The sequence below is a fragment of the Falco biarmicus genome, chromosome 4, assembly GCF_023638135.1.
Source record: "Falco biarmicus isolate bFalBia1 chromosome 4, bFalBia1.pri, whole genome shotgun sequence".
Lineage (NCBI taxonomy): Eukaryota > Metazoa > Chordata > Aves > Falconiformes > Falconidae > Falco > Falco biarmicus.
Window position 1 is genome coordinate 16234580 of NC_079291.1, and position 16528 is coordinate 16251107.

Sequence of the window (16528 nt, forward strand, 5' to 3'; positions counted from 1 at the left end):
TAGGGGTAGTTTTTTCTCCCCAGTTTTTCCCATCTCTTGTTTTCCCTGTGGTATTGTGACTGCTGAACAGATGTAACCTGTAAGCGTGCTATTACCAATATTGGATTTGGCTTGGACAGTGGTTTCACACAGGGTGTGTTTGCGGCAGGCAGGCACGCTCTTACTGACAGCACCCATCGCTTCGAAGCGCTTGGCGTTCTGACAGACAAGCTTCCGTGGATTTTTCCATAGCGATCTAGGATGTTATCACCCCCAGTTATCTACACTTGTGGCTGCAACAGGAGCGACCGGCCGCTCTGGCCGCAGCCCCTCCAGTTTACAAGGCAGCACCCTGGATTAAACATGTCACCAGCAGTCCTGTCGCCCCACACGCCAGGCGGGAAACCCGGAGGCGCAGGGGCAGCTACCCTGTGCCAGCAGCACCAGCAGGCCCCGAGGAGTACCCGCGGCTGGGACGGGCGCTGCCTGGCAGCCGCAGCGGCCCCTGCGCGCCCACGAGCCCGCAGACGCCTCCGGAGGCCGCGGCCCGGCGGGTGAGGCTCCCGGCGCCTGCCTCTCGGCGGGAACGGCGGCCGCGGGAGTCGCGGGAGGGGCCGGGCCCGAGCGGCAGCCCAGCCCTCCGGCACCGAGCCGGGACCGCCGCCAGGCCGGCCTGCCCGAGGCCGGCTGCCCGCCCCGCCGCCGGCAGCCCCCGCGGGCGCCCGCCAGCCATGTCGCCGCCCGCCGCTCGCGGCGCCACCTGAGGCGGGGGGCGGGGGCCGGCGGCCGCGGGGGCGGGGCGGGGCGGCCCCACCGCGCAGGGGCGGTGCCGGTCACGTGGGGCGGCGGCGGCCCCGCCCCGCCCCGGCTCTGGCGGCGGCAGCGGCGGTGGCGGCGCGCGCAGGCGTTGCACCTGGCGCCCTCTTCGGGGCTCCTCGTCGCCAGGACAACCGGCCTCGCCGCGGCGCCTCTGCCATGGTGAGCCTGCGGCCCGGCCCGGCCCGCCCCGCCGCCCCCCGCCGCCGCCGTCGGGCGTTAGGGGGCTGGCCCGGCGGCCCGGGGCCCGGGGCGGGGAGCGGCGGCGAGGCGAGGCGGGGCGGGCAGGTGGCGCGGCGGGCGGTGCCGCCGCGGGGCGCGAGTGCTGCCCGGGCCGTGAGGGGCGGCCGCGGGGCCGCGCGGCGGGCGGGCCCCTCACCCTGAGGGGAGGGTGGCGGCCGGGGCGGCCGTAACGCCTGCGCTTGGCGGGCGGGGGTATGCGGGGCACGGGCGGGCGGGCGCGCACCGTGCGGTGCGGGTGCGGTGCTGGGCGTGCGGCCCGCGGCGGGGCTGCGTGTGCGGGGGGTGCCCCGCGGTAACGGTGGCGGAGCGAGTGTGCCTGCCTCTGCCCAGGGCAGGTGGGGCTGCGCTGTCCCTCGGCATAGCGCTGGCGGGGAGAGGGTGTGCCCGCCTGTCGGGGTGAGGTGCGAGGGTGCCTCGCCCCCCTGCGTAACGCTGGGGCAGCCGTTGGTTGGAGCCTCCCTGAGTGCAGAGCGGGTCAGGTGTGGCGGGGCGGGGGGGTGTCGTCCCCTGTGTAACGCAGGAGCGATGGTGTGTGTCTGTGGGTGTGGAAAGCGGCTGGGGCGTGACAGAAGCGTGTCTGTCCCCTCGGTAAAGTGGGGAGGAAGCCAACGTGTGTGCCGGGGCGCGGAACGGGGGTGGTGGTGTCATGGGGAGGGGGTGCAGGGGGTGCTGATGCAGGGCGCTGCGCTGTGTGCTTGTGCCTGTGCCCTAAGCCGGGGTGTGGCCCGTGGGCTGTGTCTGTGGCAGATGTACGGTGGGACGTTATGCCTCTGTGTCAGTGTGCGTGTGTGTCTGCTATGGTTTGGGCTTCGGGGGTGTGTGTGTGTGTGTGTTTTCGTGTTGTAGTGGAGGTGTGACGTTGTGTACGGGGACACTGCATCGTATGTATGTAGTTGTGTCTGCATGCTGTTGTCTGGTATGGGCTTGGGTCTGTATATATATATAGTGAGTATTGGGTGTGGCATAATACGTGGATATTTTTATAGGCATGTATGCTATGGGTGTGGCAAGAATTATCTGTACTTTTATATGTGCGTAGCAGATACAGGGTATGGTATTTTGTATCTATAGAGTGGCAGTTGCTTATATGTGTAAGTATGCATAGCTGTAATGGCTTAACATGTATGCACAGATGCCTTTATAACAGATTTGTGATTGTGTGTGTGGTGAGCACGAGGTTTGTTGCATCTGTATGTAGAGATGGTGTGTCATGGAATGTATGTGTGTGGAGGGTGCAGCAAAGAAGGAAGGGTGGTTGAGGTTTGCTTTGTGGGGAGCCTGTGTGGGGATGTGATACAGTACGTGTATGCAGCATGTGGCGGGGGAGAGGTCCATCGTGATGTTTGTGAAAGGAAGATGACAAGGCGTGTAAGGGGGAGTGAGCAGGGACAGGCATGACATGTTTGGAAAGGGTCTTGGTATGATCCCTGTTTTCAGTTACAACTTGTCTGATGCCTTATTGCTTTGCAGTGATGGTTACAGTGATAGACGCAGGAAGAAGGCACAGTTGCTAGCTTATCACACATGGGGTAAAACAATGCACAGTGTTTTAAGGCAGCAAAATCACTTTATGGGTATGTTCATATGTGTGTAATGTGTGTAGGCTTTCTGTAGTGAGTTCTGGGTGGGGGTGAGGGAGCACACAGCCTCACGAAGGACTGAATCCCTGTGGTGTCATAACTTTTCTCTTCTTCCTTTGCGCATGAAGGCTTATTCATGCTCCTCTTTCTTCTCCTGCAGTTTGCCTTCTGCTCCTTCCTGATTCTAGCCTACATGTTTTGAACCTAAGCAAAACAGCCTTGAAAACTAAAATGTGAGGTGGAATAAAAATACGGATAGAATGGATAGAATGTGTGTGGGATTACAGTACACTCCTATGTAGAATCATGTTGGATTTGGTTTGCAAAGGTTTCAGCATGTAGCTGTTGCTATAAGGAGGAGTAAATGTCAGTGAATGAGGCTGTGGATGGTGTTGTATTGGTGAAGTGATGATGATGTGACTTAATGACATGTCCTACTTCACCTTAGTATTCCATCACACATTTACGCCACATCAGAGAAGATACAGTATTTTAAAAGTCAGTTGAATAAAGTGGATTTATCTCATGTTCTAAACTTAGGAAAACTTATAGACTGAAAAACAATAAACAAAATATTTATAAAGCATTTCACAACATAAGTAAATATTTTCCACTTACCAAACTCCAGGTATGGAGTTTTCCTTCATGGTCTTGTTTTGACATTCCTGATTAGATACTTGTAGCAGTCCAAACTCAGCAGACATAGAATCCGCAAAGAAGCGCTGAATTGTTGCTGTAACTGCACAGGTAGAATCTCAGAAATTTTACCTGATAAGCCTTACCGCTGTGCAGATTCTTATACTGGGCAGCTCCTTCATTGCACTTGACAACTGATAAGAAAAGGATGAAATAACGTCATTTTAAAATTATTTTTGTATGTTCAGATATCTTATTCAATGAATGCTTATACTTGAATTGCTCTCTGTTACAGGGGTTAGTCCCGTTTAGGTTGTTATTTCCCTCTTAACTCTTCATAGCTGCATAGTTTAAAATTCAAGAAAGGTAAGGAAGGAATTAATTTTGACCAGTTAACACTAGACCTTTTAGTATAGGGAATGTCAGTGTTCCTACAAATCAGAAGGACCATTAGCTTAATGCTTGCTTATTTTGACAACAGACTGGAATATTTAGTCATCTTAGTTAAAATTAGGGATAACATGGGGCTAGCAGATGTGAAAAGTTTAAAATAGAAGTCAGATTTTCACTGAAGCATGGCAACTATTTTTAGGTTAGTGTAGAAAAGTAGTACGAATCTTGGCACTGTGTCAGTATCGATCTGAATGACAGCAGAAGGCTACACATTAACAGTACTTCAGCTGCTTTGTCAATTAGATATCAGAATAATTGCGCCAATTACACAAGTTGATAACTTATATGAAAGTTCTGGTAGTGTTTCTGCTGAATCAGAAATACACATAAACAGTGTATGCTAAGTAGGACAAAACCAAATGAAATTGTGAAACCAAAGAGTTCTTTCTCACAGTTCAGTAGCCTCGAGCTAGTTTTGACAATAGCTGCAGCATTCACTTGCATTCTTTCTAATAACCTTTTTAGGAAGGTGATCCCTATGCTCCATAGATTGCTTCTTTTTTTTTTTCTTTTTTTTTTTCTCTCTTTGTTTTAGCACAGTGCAAAAACTGTTAAAATTTCTTATGATACTTGAGTTGTATTTGATTAGAATGTGATAGGGTTGGAGACCAGCTGTCTGGGTGAGCTTTTACAGAATAGCTTTCCCACTTGAGCTTTTAAGATGGTGTGGGATATTTTAATTGTTTCTAAAGCTTGTGAGGAGGAAGATTGTAAACATAGAGTAACTTCAAAATGGTGAAAGCCAGATTTGCATTCTTAAAAATGCTGGAAGTCTTTATCCATTGTTACAACAGAAGAAGGTACACATAAGGCATTAAAAGAACATAATGATGGACTTAAAATTCACTTCAAACTGGTGTCTCCTCTGTCAATTCCATGTTTATTTTTCAGGATCCAGAAATTACTTGTATGTCTCTATCAAAGTTTAAACTAGTTCTTGAGATTGAAGATTTTTTTCCTAGTAGTTTGTGAAGATCAAGCTTCTCTCTCAGATCAATTTTTCAAAATATGTGCTGTGCTGTAAATGAAAATTGTGTATACAGTGTGATTCTACAAGACTGCATGAAACCAAATGGATTATTTTTGTGATGAAACAAATTATACTTAAAATGTGATGGAGGCTGCCCTAGTTTCTATTTCAATATGTCTCTGTAGAGTCTTAAAGTTATGTGGGGGATCAAAGGAGAGTACCTTTCTCAGGTGTTTTGAGCTTAGGCTTTTGCAAATTGCATTTGAGTGTCTGATGCTTAAGGAGGGGTTTGTTATTTACCTGGTCAGGAAAAAGAAAGCACAAAATCTGTAAGGTAAGTAATTTTTGCTGACTCCAGTGACCTCCCTCCTGTGTCCTGTCCTGCCCCTCTGCCAAAAAAACCCAACAACAAACCCTCCAAAAAACCCCAGAAAAAAAACAACAAGCAAAACTATGGTATGAATTTAAGTGTTTAAATGGCCTAAATAGTTTCTGTTGGGTACAGAGAGGTAATGGAAATGCAACAATACTTGCGTTGTTTAAAATACAAGGGCACCTCAGTTGATACAATCAGCTACAGCCAAGCTCTTCGGTGATTCCCTCTGGGTTGTCTTTGCCTTGGAGGAAACACTGCACTTGTGCTAGAGGACTAGAACTGGAAATGCGCCCTTTTCTGGGCTTGCGCATTTATGACTACATGGAACCACAAGCTGCTGCTGTGTAGCCCACAAAGTACTTAAAATTTGGTATCAGGCTGCTGCCCTTAAAATATTGGCCATACTTCATGGTATATTCTCTTTTTCTATCCCAGTGTTTTCCTGTGTTCTCCTTCAGGCAGTAGGAAATAGTAAACTCTGTTTTCATTGGATTTGTTTGCTGTTCAACTGGTTAACCAGTATGTTCTATAAATTTAAATCGATAAGGAGACAAGACATCATCAGATCTCCATAAATGTGAAACTTTACCAGTATGTCAGGTTTGTCTGTTTTCAGAGGTTGAAACTGAGGTCAGAGCTTCGCAGAGGAAGGGCATTTCCATATCATGACTTGATACTATGTAGTAGTTATCTAAATATTAAGGGGCAGAATGTCTGAGTGTGCTTGCAGTTCTGAAAATGGTCTATGATGTACTTCTAAAGTATCAAGGTTATTTTATCTCTGCAGAAACTAAGGAACCATAGATTTTGGCAAATACTAACAATTAAGTGAGTGTCCAGTTTCTCTTCTAAATCTCAACCTCTTTTCTTGGATCAGCTTGAAAAAGGTGTTTTGGAATGCTACTATGATGCTGTTTCCTTTGAAGTCAGTTATAATTGCTGCTTGTAAGCATGAAGAGGTACCTAATTTTGTCTCTTATAATTGGAAGCTTTTATTAATTACACACTACATATATGGTGTGTGCAGCCACAATACAGGTTTTGTGGCATCTCTTTTTCTGGTTCATGCTCTAGGGAGATTGCCTTGCAGAGAAGGTTTGCTTTTCATAAGAAAGATTTCACACTCTCATTATTAGGAAAAACATCAGTTCTGACATAGTGTTTATGATGCAGATCAAGCACTGTTTTGAAATGGCTTTGTAGAAGCTATAGAGTCGTTTTTGTAATGAAATACACCTTTTAAATCTCAAATATATTTTTGAAGAGCAGTTATGTTGGGGAGAAAATTATTAGTACTCAAAATTCTTGTTTCACTGATGATTAGAAGAAGGGATTCTGCTTCATCCACGCAGTCAGGACTTAAGCTGTAATTTCATTTACAGTTTGAGCTAAGTACAGTAAGAAAAATAATTGCCTTTCTGGATGTGGGATTGCGTGGCTGGAGGGAAGACTGTGTCAGTCCAAATTAGAATGGTGCAAACTCCTGGGGAAATGGACCTGCAGGAGAATCTGTGTGTGCACATGCTGGGAGGATTTCAGGTCTCCCTTGTCGTGCCATCAGTGTGTTACTTTGTATGCTAATATTGGAGACTGGGAATAAAACTTAGCCGTGTGTATGGCAGTAAAACCAACTATATGCATAAGTGGTGATTCAGAGGAGGAGTTTTGAAAGGAATACTCTTAAGGGCTCTGATGAACCTGTGACTTGGGTGGCTTAGACTGAATGGCTATCCGTAACCAAATACTGCTGCATTAAAACAAATGGCTACCAGCTCTTCTCAAACTGATTTTTCAGAAACGTATCATGCTCTGAGTCTGAGAATGTGTATTATATAGCATGATTGTAGAAGACTGCGTGAAACCAAATGGAATATTTTTGTGATGAAACAAATTGTGATTTGAGCACGCAGTCCCTGTGAATGTTGTGACGGAAGCTGCCTTAGAATTTATTCCAGTATTTCTGCTTAGAGTCTCAAAGGTACCTTCCTTTGACCATTCAAGTAACTTTCTCAGGTGTTTTGAATGTTGGCTTTTACAAATTGCATTGAGCTTCTGCTTGATGCTTAAGGAGGGATTTATTACTTACCTGGTCAAGGAAAAAAAAAGCACAGAAGCTGTACGATGTGTAATCTACCCTTGTGATGGGCTACAGTCAACAACTGCTTCATCCATCTGATTTTAATTTTCTGCCACAGGTCTGTTATTCTTGAAGCCATGAAGTAGGTGATACGGGTTTCCCCATGTTCCACTTTAAAGTGATTTGTAGATTTGACTGTTACTTGAATGCTTTATTTTGTTTTTTAGGAATAATGTTTAAATGCTCCATCATGTATTGGTTTTATTTGGAAGTGAGTAATCTTAAAAGGGGAACAGTGGATGACTATCTGACAAAGGAAATATTCAGTAATTAATTTGTTTAAAAAGAAAACAAACTGAAGAAAAGATTTACCAATCAGTATATAACTAACAAATGATGAGGATAAAATTTGGTCTTTTTTGCACCTGTCTCTTTATGTATATTTACAGAATAAGCAGAGGTACAATTGACAGCTTTTTTTCCAAATTTCTTAGTGTTTAACCAGTAGTTGTTGTTTTGTGGGTTTTTTTCTGAGATGAAACAATCTCTAGTCTTGAAATATTAGGTAAGGAGTAATTTAATTTTCCATGTGGTTCAGGCTTGTTTTGCCATTTCTGGTAGTGGTAAGAACAAGATGCTTTTAAAGACAAAGTGTGAGCTAGGTGGATCATAGCCTGAATGGAGGATTAATCTTCCATATAGCTCTTCTCACAGAGTAACATAGGGGAAGTAGAACTTGCAAACCTTTTTTTTTTTTTTTTTTGCAAGTAATAGTGTAATGGCTGTTTCTTTTGATTTGGTATTGGATTGAACCTAACGTTTTCTGTCATGCAGGCTACAAAACATCAGTTACATCATGGCAGGTATTGATAAAACACTATCTTTCGACTGAATTTTAGGCCTGCCAGTAATTAGGTCAATCACTAATTCTGCAAACAATTAGATTTCCCCTTCCTGTTTTTGAACAAGTTAAAGTAGGATCTATAACACTATGTCAGTCTGAAATATTGACATGGTACAGAAAGTCTTAAACGTCAAGTTTGTTCAGTGCCTCTTTGGTCTGTATCAGAATTTACAGTGTATTAAAAGTTGAAATAAATCTGTGTCACAGCATGTTAAATAGCATTGCTGGTAAGACAGCAATATGTGAAAGTATGCTTAATATGTGGGGCTAGTTTGGAGGATTGCTGTCTCTTTGGTGACTTTGTAGGAGATGAGGTTAAGTTTTGCATTAAAGGATGGGCAGCTCAGCTAACAGGTCAGGCTAACCTGTTAGACTTTAATGCCTTGGCTGCTTGCAGTAATTAAGCCATACTTTTGAAAAGACTTGATTGGTGATTTCCAAGTTTGTTGTTGTTGGTAGGTGACTGTCTTTCTGAAAAACGCACAGGAAAGGGTGATGTCAGCTATTTGGTCAACTGAGAATGAGCTAGTGTGCTCGAGACAGCGGCTCCATGCTAAGAGGCAGTTGAGTTGGAACAGCCAAAGGCCTTGAGACAGAATTGTGCAGCTATGGCCATCAGCTCTGAAGTTCACAAATGACCTTGACCTGTCACCCAGTGAGAACAGGGCCTTGCAGAACCAGACTGATGCCCTCCAGTAAAATGTGAATGATGTGATGTGAATACCAGCGCTGGCAAAACAAGAATGGTAGCTCTTCTGGAAGAAAACAGAGCAGTGAAGCGGGCAGTGTGGCCAGCTGCTTCGGCCTGGCAGGTTTTATAGTATTGGACAGCACTTGCTCTGGGAAAGCTTTAAAAGCAATATGGCCCTTATAGGCAGCCCTAGCTCAGTGGAAGGCATTAAGGAAAGACAGAGAGGTGTTCACAGGTGCATTTGATCTTGCTCTCTGAAAGTAAGCCTTAACGGTTTAAGATGACCAATGCATTAAAACCAAAAGTAATTGTTATGAGGTATTAGTTGCTTTTGATCAGTCAGTTTGTCACAGTGCTGGAAGAGAAAAGAATCTGACAAAACACCAGTGCAAAAGGGTTGCTAGGTATCCGGCAGTGAGGAGGAAGCTATAAGCCTACTGAATGCAGCGCCCTGAATTTTGGTAGAAGAGTGTCCAAGGGAAAAAGAGGTTAGTGACCACAACAGACCAGGATGGCTGGGGTCTTGAAGTGCACGAAGTCAAAGACTGGACCATGGTGAACAGCCAGAGTATAGGAATGAGAGCCTGGAGAGCAGATAGTGTCTGTGTATTGAAATAGAAGACTTCACCAGTCTCTGCTGTAGACAAGCTCGGCTTGAGATGGGATTGCCTTTCAAGGTTTGCTTCAGTGTGTTTTAACTTTATTGATTACACAGAAAGCTTTACCATGGGTTCTAATTTAACACCGTCAGCTGTTGTCTTCAGTATCACTTATTTCAGTCCTCTTGGCAATGCATATCCCTTAGCCTAACACTCTTATTGCTGCCTAGATACAGTTAGTTACATTTCGCTACTTGCATGGGTTAAATGATTCCGTCTGTCTGCCTGTCTAATGCATTAATTGTGTATTTCCGGAGAAAGCAGCAGCTAGCAGCAATTCTCTGACCATTAGAGAGCAGTCTATAGTGTAATGTGAGATAATCTGAAATTTATAGTAAAGGAAGATGGTTTACTCTTCTTCCTCCTGCATTTTTCTGCTCTATTTAAATAGAGAGCTTTTTAGGATGCCATTCATTACTTTAGTGTGCTTGTGAACTGCTCTGGGTAGCAAAGCTGATCTGCTGGCTTTGCTGCCACAATAGCAAGAGGCAATTTCAGTAGTATAGTGAAGGGGAAATAGCACAGGCAACAATCAGGTGCCTCCAATGAGGAGAGATGTACAGCAAGCTGATGGGTTTTTGTGTTTGGTAACGAAAATCTGAACATCAAGGGAACTGAATAAAACTTTGTCAGGATTTTCATTTTAAACATGATGTTCTTATGATGCCTATCACTGCCTAAATAATACTAAATAAATACTGTTCTTGCCAGTGAAAACCTGAAAGACTTGATGTGTTTTACATATGGCAATATTTACAATTTAACTAGTATGCTTACTCTGTCAGCTATCATAGGAGGAGGGAAATGTATGGATTTGATTCTGAACTGCTGTCTCCTTTGGCAACAGCAACTCAATGTTGGGTTTTATTCCTGGCTTGATAAATAATTCAGCTTTGTTTTCAGTATATATCTGTCTTTGCTTTTTGCGGATGTTCTTTGGGGTCTCTTAGACTTCATCTTTGCTCTTTCCCAGATCTACATTTACCCGTAATTACTTGCTTTAGCGCATTACAAAGCAAGGCTATTTTTGAGTTTGGTTTTTAGTAACTTCTGATTTGAAAAGTTGACAAGTTGAAAGTCCTTATCTACTTTTATTTCAGTGGCAATTAGATGCATAAATATCTCTGTGGAACTGAGCCGTAGTGTCTGGGCTGCTAACAAAACTGTTTCATCTGTAAAGAAAATAGTCCTCTTCAATTGAGGACTGAATGACACCTAAAATTGCATCACTAAAAAAAAATATTAAGGACTATCACCAAAACAGTACTATAACCTTATTTTGATCTTGAAATACTAGTTGAAGGGAATTGCTTATTGTTTTAGACAAGCTTAATGAACCAGGATTAATAGTCCTTTTTTTCTTTGTAGAGAAAACACAAACTTTCTGAGCATCTTGGAGTTCTTTGCCAGACTAGGTACAAACCCACAAATGCACAACTCCATCAGAAAAGACTTCTTCAACTCAGTAATTTTGGTGAAAACAGGAGAGCTTCATCACTAACTATTAGACCAAAAGAGAATAATATGTGGTGCTTTTAATGGTGGCAGGCTAACTGTGATGTACAGTTATGTTCTAGGACTAATGGCAATTAATATGTTTAAGGAGGCAAATCAGGGAGAGTATTCTTTTTGAATTTGACAGATTTACACAATGGATACTTCATTTATATAATAAAAGAGATAAAAAAATCAAGTGTAGTTGCTGAAGACATTTAATGTAAGCAAGTATTTGGTCATTTTTTAAGGAAATACTTCCTTTTTAGCTCATTATAACGAGTCTTTCAAAAATACAGTGAAGATACCACCAAGAGGGGTCAGTTGAAGCATGTAAGGAATGGCTCAAGATTCAAGTAATAAGCAATTACAGTTTTCTCTCATGGGTTTTGTGTTGCTGCTTCTCATAGTTCCTTTAAGAATCTCGTCTTCTGTTTACAGGAAATTTAGAGTTGGTTTTAGAGTAACATTTATTACAGATGTTCGATCTCACCTGTCCTTTTTCCTTGTGCACAGATTTGTCTGTTGTATTGTGGGATTTTATACACTTAAAAACGCTTTTCTAGATTTTGAGATACTTTGTCATTAACAGTTAAACTTGCTACCAAATGCAAAAGCAAAGAGAGAAGAAATACTCTGTCTACATCCATGGTATTCTTCATTATTATTCTGTATTATTGTGTATGGGTATTTTGAGGGCTTATCATTGTCAGCGCTACCTGTAACTGAAGAAAAATAAATTATGTTTGACAAGATTACTAAAATATTTTTTTATGGTGATCGAATGCTTCCTTGATTGTTTCTGGTAGGGTTTTTTTTGTGTATGTTTTGGTTTTTTTATAAATGGAAACAGAAAACTAGAAGTTATATGATAAAAATCAAGTAAAAACCAAAAAGGATGGCACTGTTTACTTTGGAGAGGTGATGCATAAATGTACTCAGGATATTTATTTCATTAATGGATGTTTTATTTTTTCAGGAAGTGTTCAAAGAATAAATATATTACTCTGTTTGCACCTTCTGTCTTTTCTCTCCGCTTGCACACATTCAAAATCACATTACAAATGTTCATCTAGAAGGTGACTACTCCAGTTATCCCATGCCTATTCTTCCTTTGGGGGGAAAACTAGTACTGATGAGCTTTTGAAGAATTCCCTCTCCTGAGATTGCAAATGCAGTATGACTCTAGAGGCTAATACACTTTTTGTAGAGTAAAAGAGTAGTTTAAAAAGACTCTTCCATTTTTCTAAATATTCATATTCTGTAAGAACAATACTTCGTGATATAACTATAGCTATGCACACAAGAACACATAAAACTTACTGTTTGAGGGAAAACAGCTTCAAATCTGTGGCCTCATGTGTGGCTTGTGTAGCAGGCGGGGTACTTCATGTGGCTGGGCAAGTTGCACGCTTCTCATATTAAGTAGTAAAAGCTGCACTTTCTTCAGTATTAACTGGGATTCCTAAATGCAACTGTATTGGTCATACCTGCTGTCGCGTATTCAAAACAGTTTCTCCATCCAACTTTTAAGTCTAAAGTTACCTCACATAAAAATATATAGCGCTTATAAGCCTTTTTCCCATAAGAGTTACCAGTTATGTTGTACGTTTAGATTCTCAGCTTGGCCTTAGTAGAAAAATATTGTTCTCAAAAATCTGTGCTATGATTTATAGTGATTTGGCTTTTTAATGCAGGAGTTGGTGAGTAGTTGGAAATAATCAAGTCTTGAGCACACATTGTAGCTGTTCGTGTTAAACAGTAACTTGCTCATACCTTACAAACTTAAATGCTGTGTCACCTTCACACAGTGAGCATATATCCATGTTACTGTACATCTGAGAATCTACAGTGTAAGGAAAAAATTGGTAACAACAACTTTTCCACTGGCAGAGTGATAGCACACATAAACTAGTAGCAGTCTGCAAGGCAGCTTTATTAAAAATATATATTTGTGTATATAAGTGGGAAGCGTATGTGAGGTGATGTAACTATTGAGGAATTAACTGCAACTACAAAATAATTAAGTTAAAAGAGGATTTTTAGTAGTCTATGGTACTGAATGTTCAGATTCTGGACCAGAATTAATGAGGTCTAAGTTCACTTGTCTGTTTTACCACGGACTGTGTGTGTTCTCACAGAGGTAACTTCCTTTTTTGCAACGTCATTTGTTTTAACCTGTAATGTACGAGAGTGTTTTCCCACTTCGCTTTTTAGTTATCACAAGTTCTATGAGGATGGCATATGTGTCTCCTTTTTCTGAATGAGTGGTGCAATAAACACAATTAGGCCTGTTTTGACTGCTCTAAAAAGTTACCCAAATATATACTATTGTTTTCAGTCTATAAACTGTAATCCATGAGTAGTATATAATATTAAAATGGCAAACATGCAAATAATTCATAAATCTATAAATTGCCAAGCTCATAAAGAGTCAACCAGTTCTAAAACCGGTGTCTTTCGGTGTAAAGGCTGAAAATACTGACAGCAACAGCTATTGGATGTAGAGCAGAACCAAGAGCAAACCTGGACCTGTGGTCAGCCGAGTGGGACTGCTTAAGGCAGGAATGTCTGTCTTCTGAAGGAACTCAGAGTTATCCCGTTGAAATACATATGCATGGGTGTTTTACGCTTTGAATGGCAACAATCACCAGTCTGTAATTCTGCTGTTCGTGTTGCAGGAAAAGGAAGCTTGATTAAATTTGTTAGTCCTCTTGAAAGATGACAGTTTTATTGTTCTTAGATGTATGGGTAACTGCACAGAGGTGGTGAGTGAAGAAAGTGGCTTTTGCTGTTGTGTCACAATTGAAAAACAGTAGTATGCAGTTCGACCTGAAATCAGCCTAGGATGTACTGGAAGAGAAAAAGGGTTCTTGACAGCAGCCAGATGGAAATTCAGGTTTTCTAATCTCACAGTAAATTTTAGGGAGACATTCTCAGAACTCCTGGATGTGTCCTTTCTGCTGTCTCCCTTTTTTTAAAAAATGAAGACAGAACCAAGCTTATATTCAGCTTCTTTTCATTTTTGCTTGGTGTACCTTTTTTCAGAACTACCTCTTGAGTTTCCTTTTTTTTCCCCTTTATTTATTTATTTTGTAAAACCAGGAAGCAAAGCAAATAGTTGTCAAGTATGCAATACATGTTGATGGTAGGATGAACAAGGGATAATACCCTGATGCTTGAGTCAGGAACACCATATTCTGAATGAAAGACGGGGGAAGGATTTCTTCCAGTCGTTTTTCATGTTTCTGTTTTGTGTGTTTTTCATATTTACCTTTTAGCATTGAGAAAACTTGGCTATTTTAGATCCCTCTTTCTAGCTTTTGTTTCTGGCAATGTGAATGGCAAATGGATTCCATAAAGATCTTCACTTAACAGGGGAAGTGATTGCTTGTGACTGACTTCCTCCAGTCTCTGCCATGGTTCCTTACATTCTGATTCACCTTCTGTTTTGTTTATTGCTGTGTTCCTCTGGCAAAATTTCTCAAACCTAAATATTTACAATAAGTTTTGAGTCTGGTCAGTATCTCCTTTGTTTAGCTATTCTACTTAACTGTTGATTGATCTTTTTCTCCTTTTGTGGAAACATTCCTATGTAATATTAGTATTGCCTGCTTTTTCCCTTGGGCATTTTCTTTCAGTCTTTCCACTTAAAAGATACGTGAGTTCTGGGTGAGAGGTATTTTCAGTTTTTCTTGTAGTATTTCTTGAAGTGCTTCCCTTGCTTATATAACAGTTGCTGTTATATCTGTGGCAGTAAATTCTTTAAATCTTTAGCTTATTGTATTTTATCTGTATTCACAAGCCCGAGACCACTGTAGACAGTGAAGGGACCTAATAACTGAAAAGTGTCCAGTTTCTGGTTTTTGTAATGGGACAATTTTAGGATGTGCAGCTAATGTATATTTATATGTGTCTTGCTATTGCTACAAGTTTCACTACTGCCTAAAATTTTTCTTATGGAGTGTGAATGTGGCTTCTGATCACTTGTCTAATGATTATTAAGTTACTCCACAGTTTTTGTGCAATCAAATCTTAGAACTAGGGAAGAGCATGTGTATGTGTGAGTGTGGCCCTGTTGTGTATATTGAAATCATTTTATAGTCCTACCAACTAACATGTTGAAAACTTGACATTAACAGGAATTTAAAAGAATTAAGCACCTAAGTAGAAGGTGAAAAGACTCTCTAAAAGCTCTTTTCTTGTTGGTCTTTTTAAATGGTGTTTTTTCTTTCTGTTTCTAGGTTTTCTCAAATAATGATGAAGCTCTTATTAACAAAAAACTACCCAAAGAACTTCTGTTAAGGTAATTCTCCATGTGTTAAGGAGTAAAAACCTGAGGATTGTATGTAAGTTACGTGGCTTACAGGCTGTCAAGTGCTATTGATTCTTTCTTAAATCTGTTTTGAAATAAATAGCAACGTATCTGATTTAATTCTTGGAATTCTTGAACTTGTCTTTTGGTTAGCCTTGATTTGTTTTAATGCGTTCAAATTATGTTACACTATGGAAGATGTCATTTAATAGTGATCTTTTCCTTGCATATCAGAAAAAGAAGTGAAATAAAATGTCCAAAGTTTGGTGTAGAGTCATCAGCTCTTCCACACTATACAATGTTTTATCTGTCTGAAGAGCCTATAGCACTTTCTCTAATGTAGTTCACATTCTTTGTGTCATGAACTTGTTTTATAACAAAATAAAATGTAAATTCAACTTCAAAGCTTTCAGAAAGTCACTGCAGTGAAAAGTGCTGCCTGTTACAATTACTGCCAGTCTGTTATGTAAGGTAGAACCAATGGGAGGATTTTGCTTACTGTAGTCATTTAGTTAGTCACATACCAAGCTGATGAAATTTATGACTAGATCACGTTTGCAGGAGTTAGGTATAGCATGAAGATCAGTAAGTTCAGCCCATGATCGAGACACTGATGGAGGTTGTCACACTCTCATCTTGTTGAATTTGTTTTCAAACCAAGTGTAAACTGCCAGATGCGGAGATACTACTCGACTGGAAGTGACCACTTCAGAGCTGGAACTGAACCAGCTCAGCAATGTTTTCTGTACCTGCATATAGCTTTCGCTACAGCCCACTCTTTGAGGGGAAAGTTTTAAAAAAACAAAACAAAACCCAAAAAAACCCAACAAAAAACCTTATCGTGCAATTACAGCTTTCAGTGATGGTGGTGTTAAAATTGAGCAGATTTCTTCTTAATACACTGAAGAGATGTTTGGATTAGTTTGTATGTATGTCATGGCTTCCTGTTCAATTTGAAGTGGGAGAATGTCCCAAATAATGGTATTTTGTATCTTGTGTCTGAAGAAAGTGCTTTTAAAATATTATGACTTCTTTTAGTGTCTACTATCACAGTACTCTCTTGGTGGTATTAAAGCAGTCTGTTTTTAAAGGAATTGAATTTTAAAAGGATTTTAATTTTTGTTGGGAAATACTCATTCCATATGATGACAGTGTTGTAAATTAGACTTGTAGAACTCTTTAGAAAATGTGATTAAAAGAAACGTGTCACTGAATGATGCCCTGAACAGAAATTCTAATAACTTTGCTTTGTTGCACTCAATGCTATGAACCAGAAGTTAAAAGTCAATTTAATATGCTGCCTCCTTAGCAGAGAATCATAATCTGCAAACAATT

At 41.4% G+C, this 16528-nt stretch overlaps 1 protein-coding gene across 2 annotated transcripts in view; it reads left to right on the forward strand.

Moving 5' to 3' along the window:
- The first annotated feature begins 815 nt into the window (after positions 1-815).
- FBXL2 (F-box and leucine rich repeat protein 2) overlaps positions 816-16528 on the forward strand; it is a 55725-nt gene continuing 40012 nt past the window's right edge. For both annotated transcript variants that reach the window (XM_056334239.1, XM_056334240.1), the window contains exons 1-2: positions 816-957; positions 15123-15184. In XM_056334239.1, coding sequence (XP_056190214.1) covers positions 955-957; positions 15123-15184 — 65 coding nt within the window. In that variant the 5' untranslated portion in view covers positions 816-954. The remainder of the gene's footprint in view (positions 958-15122; positions 15185-16528) is intronic.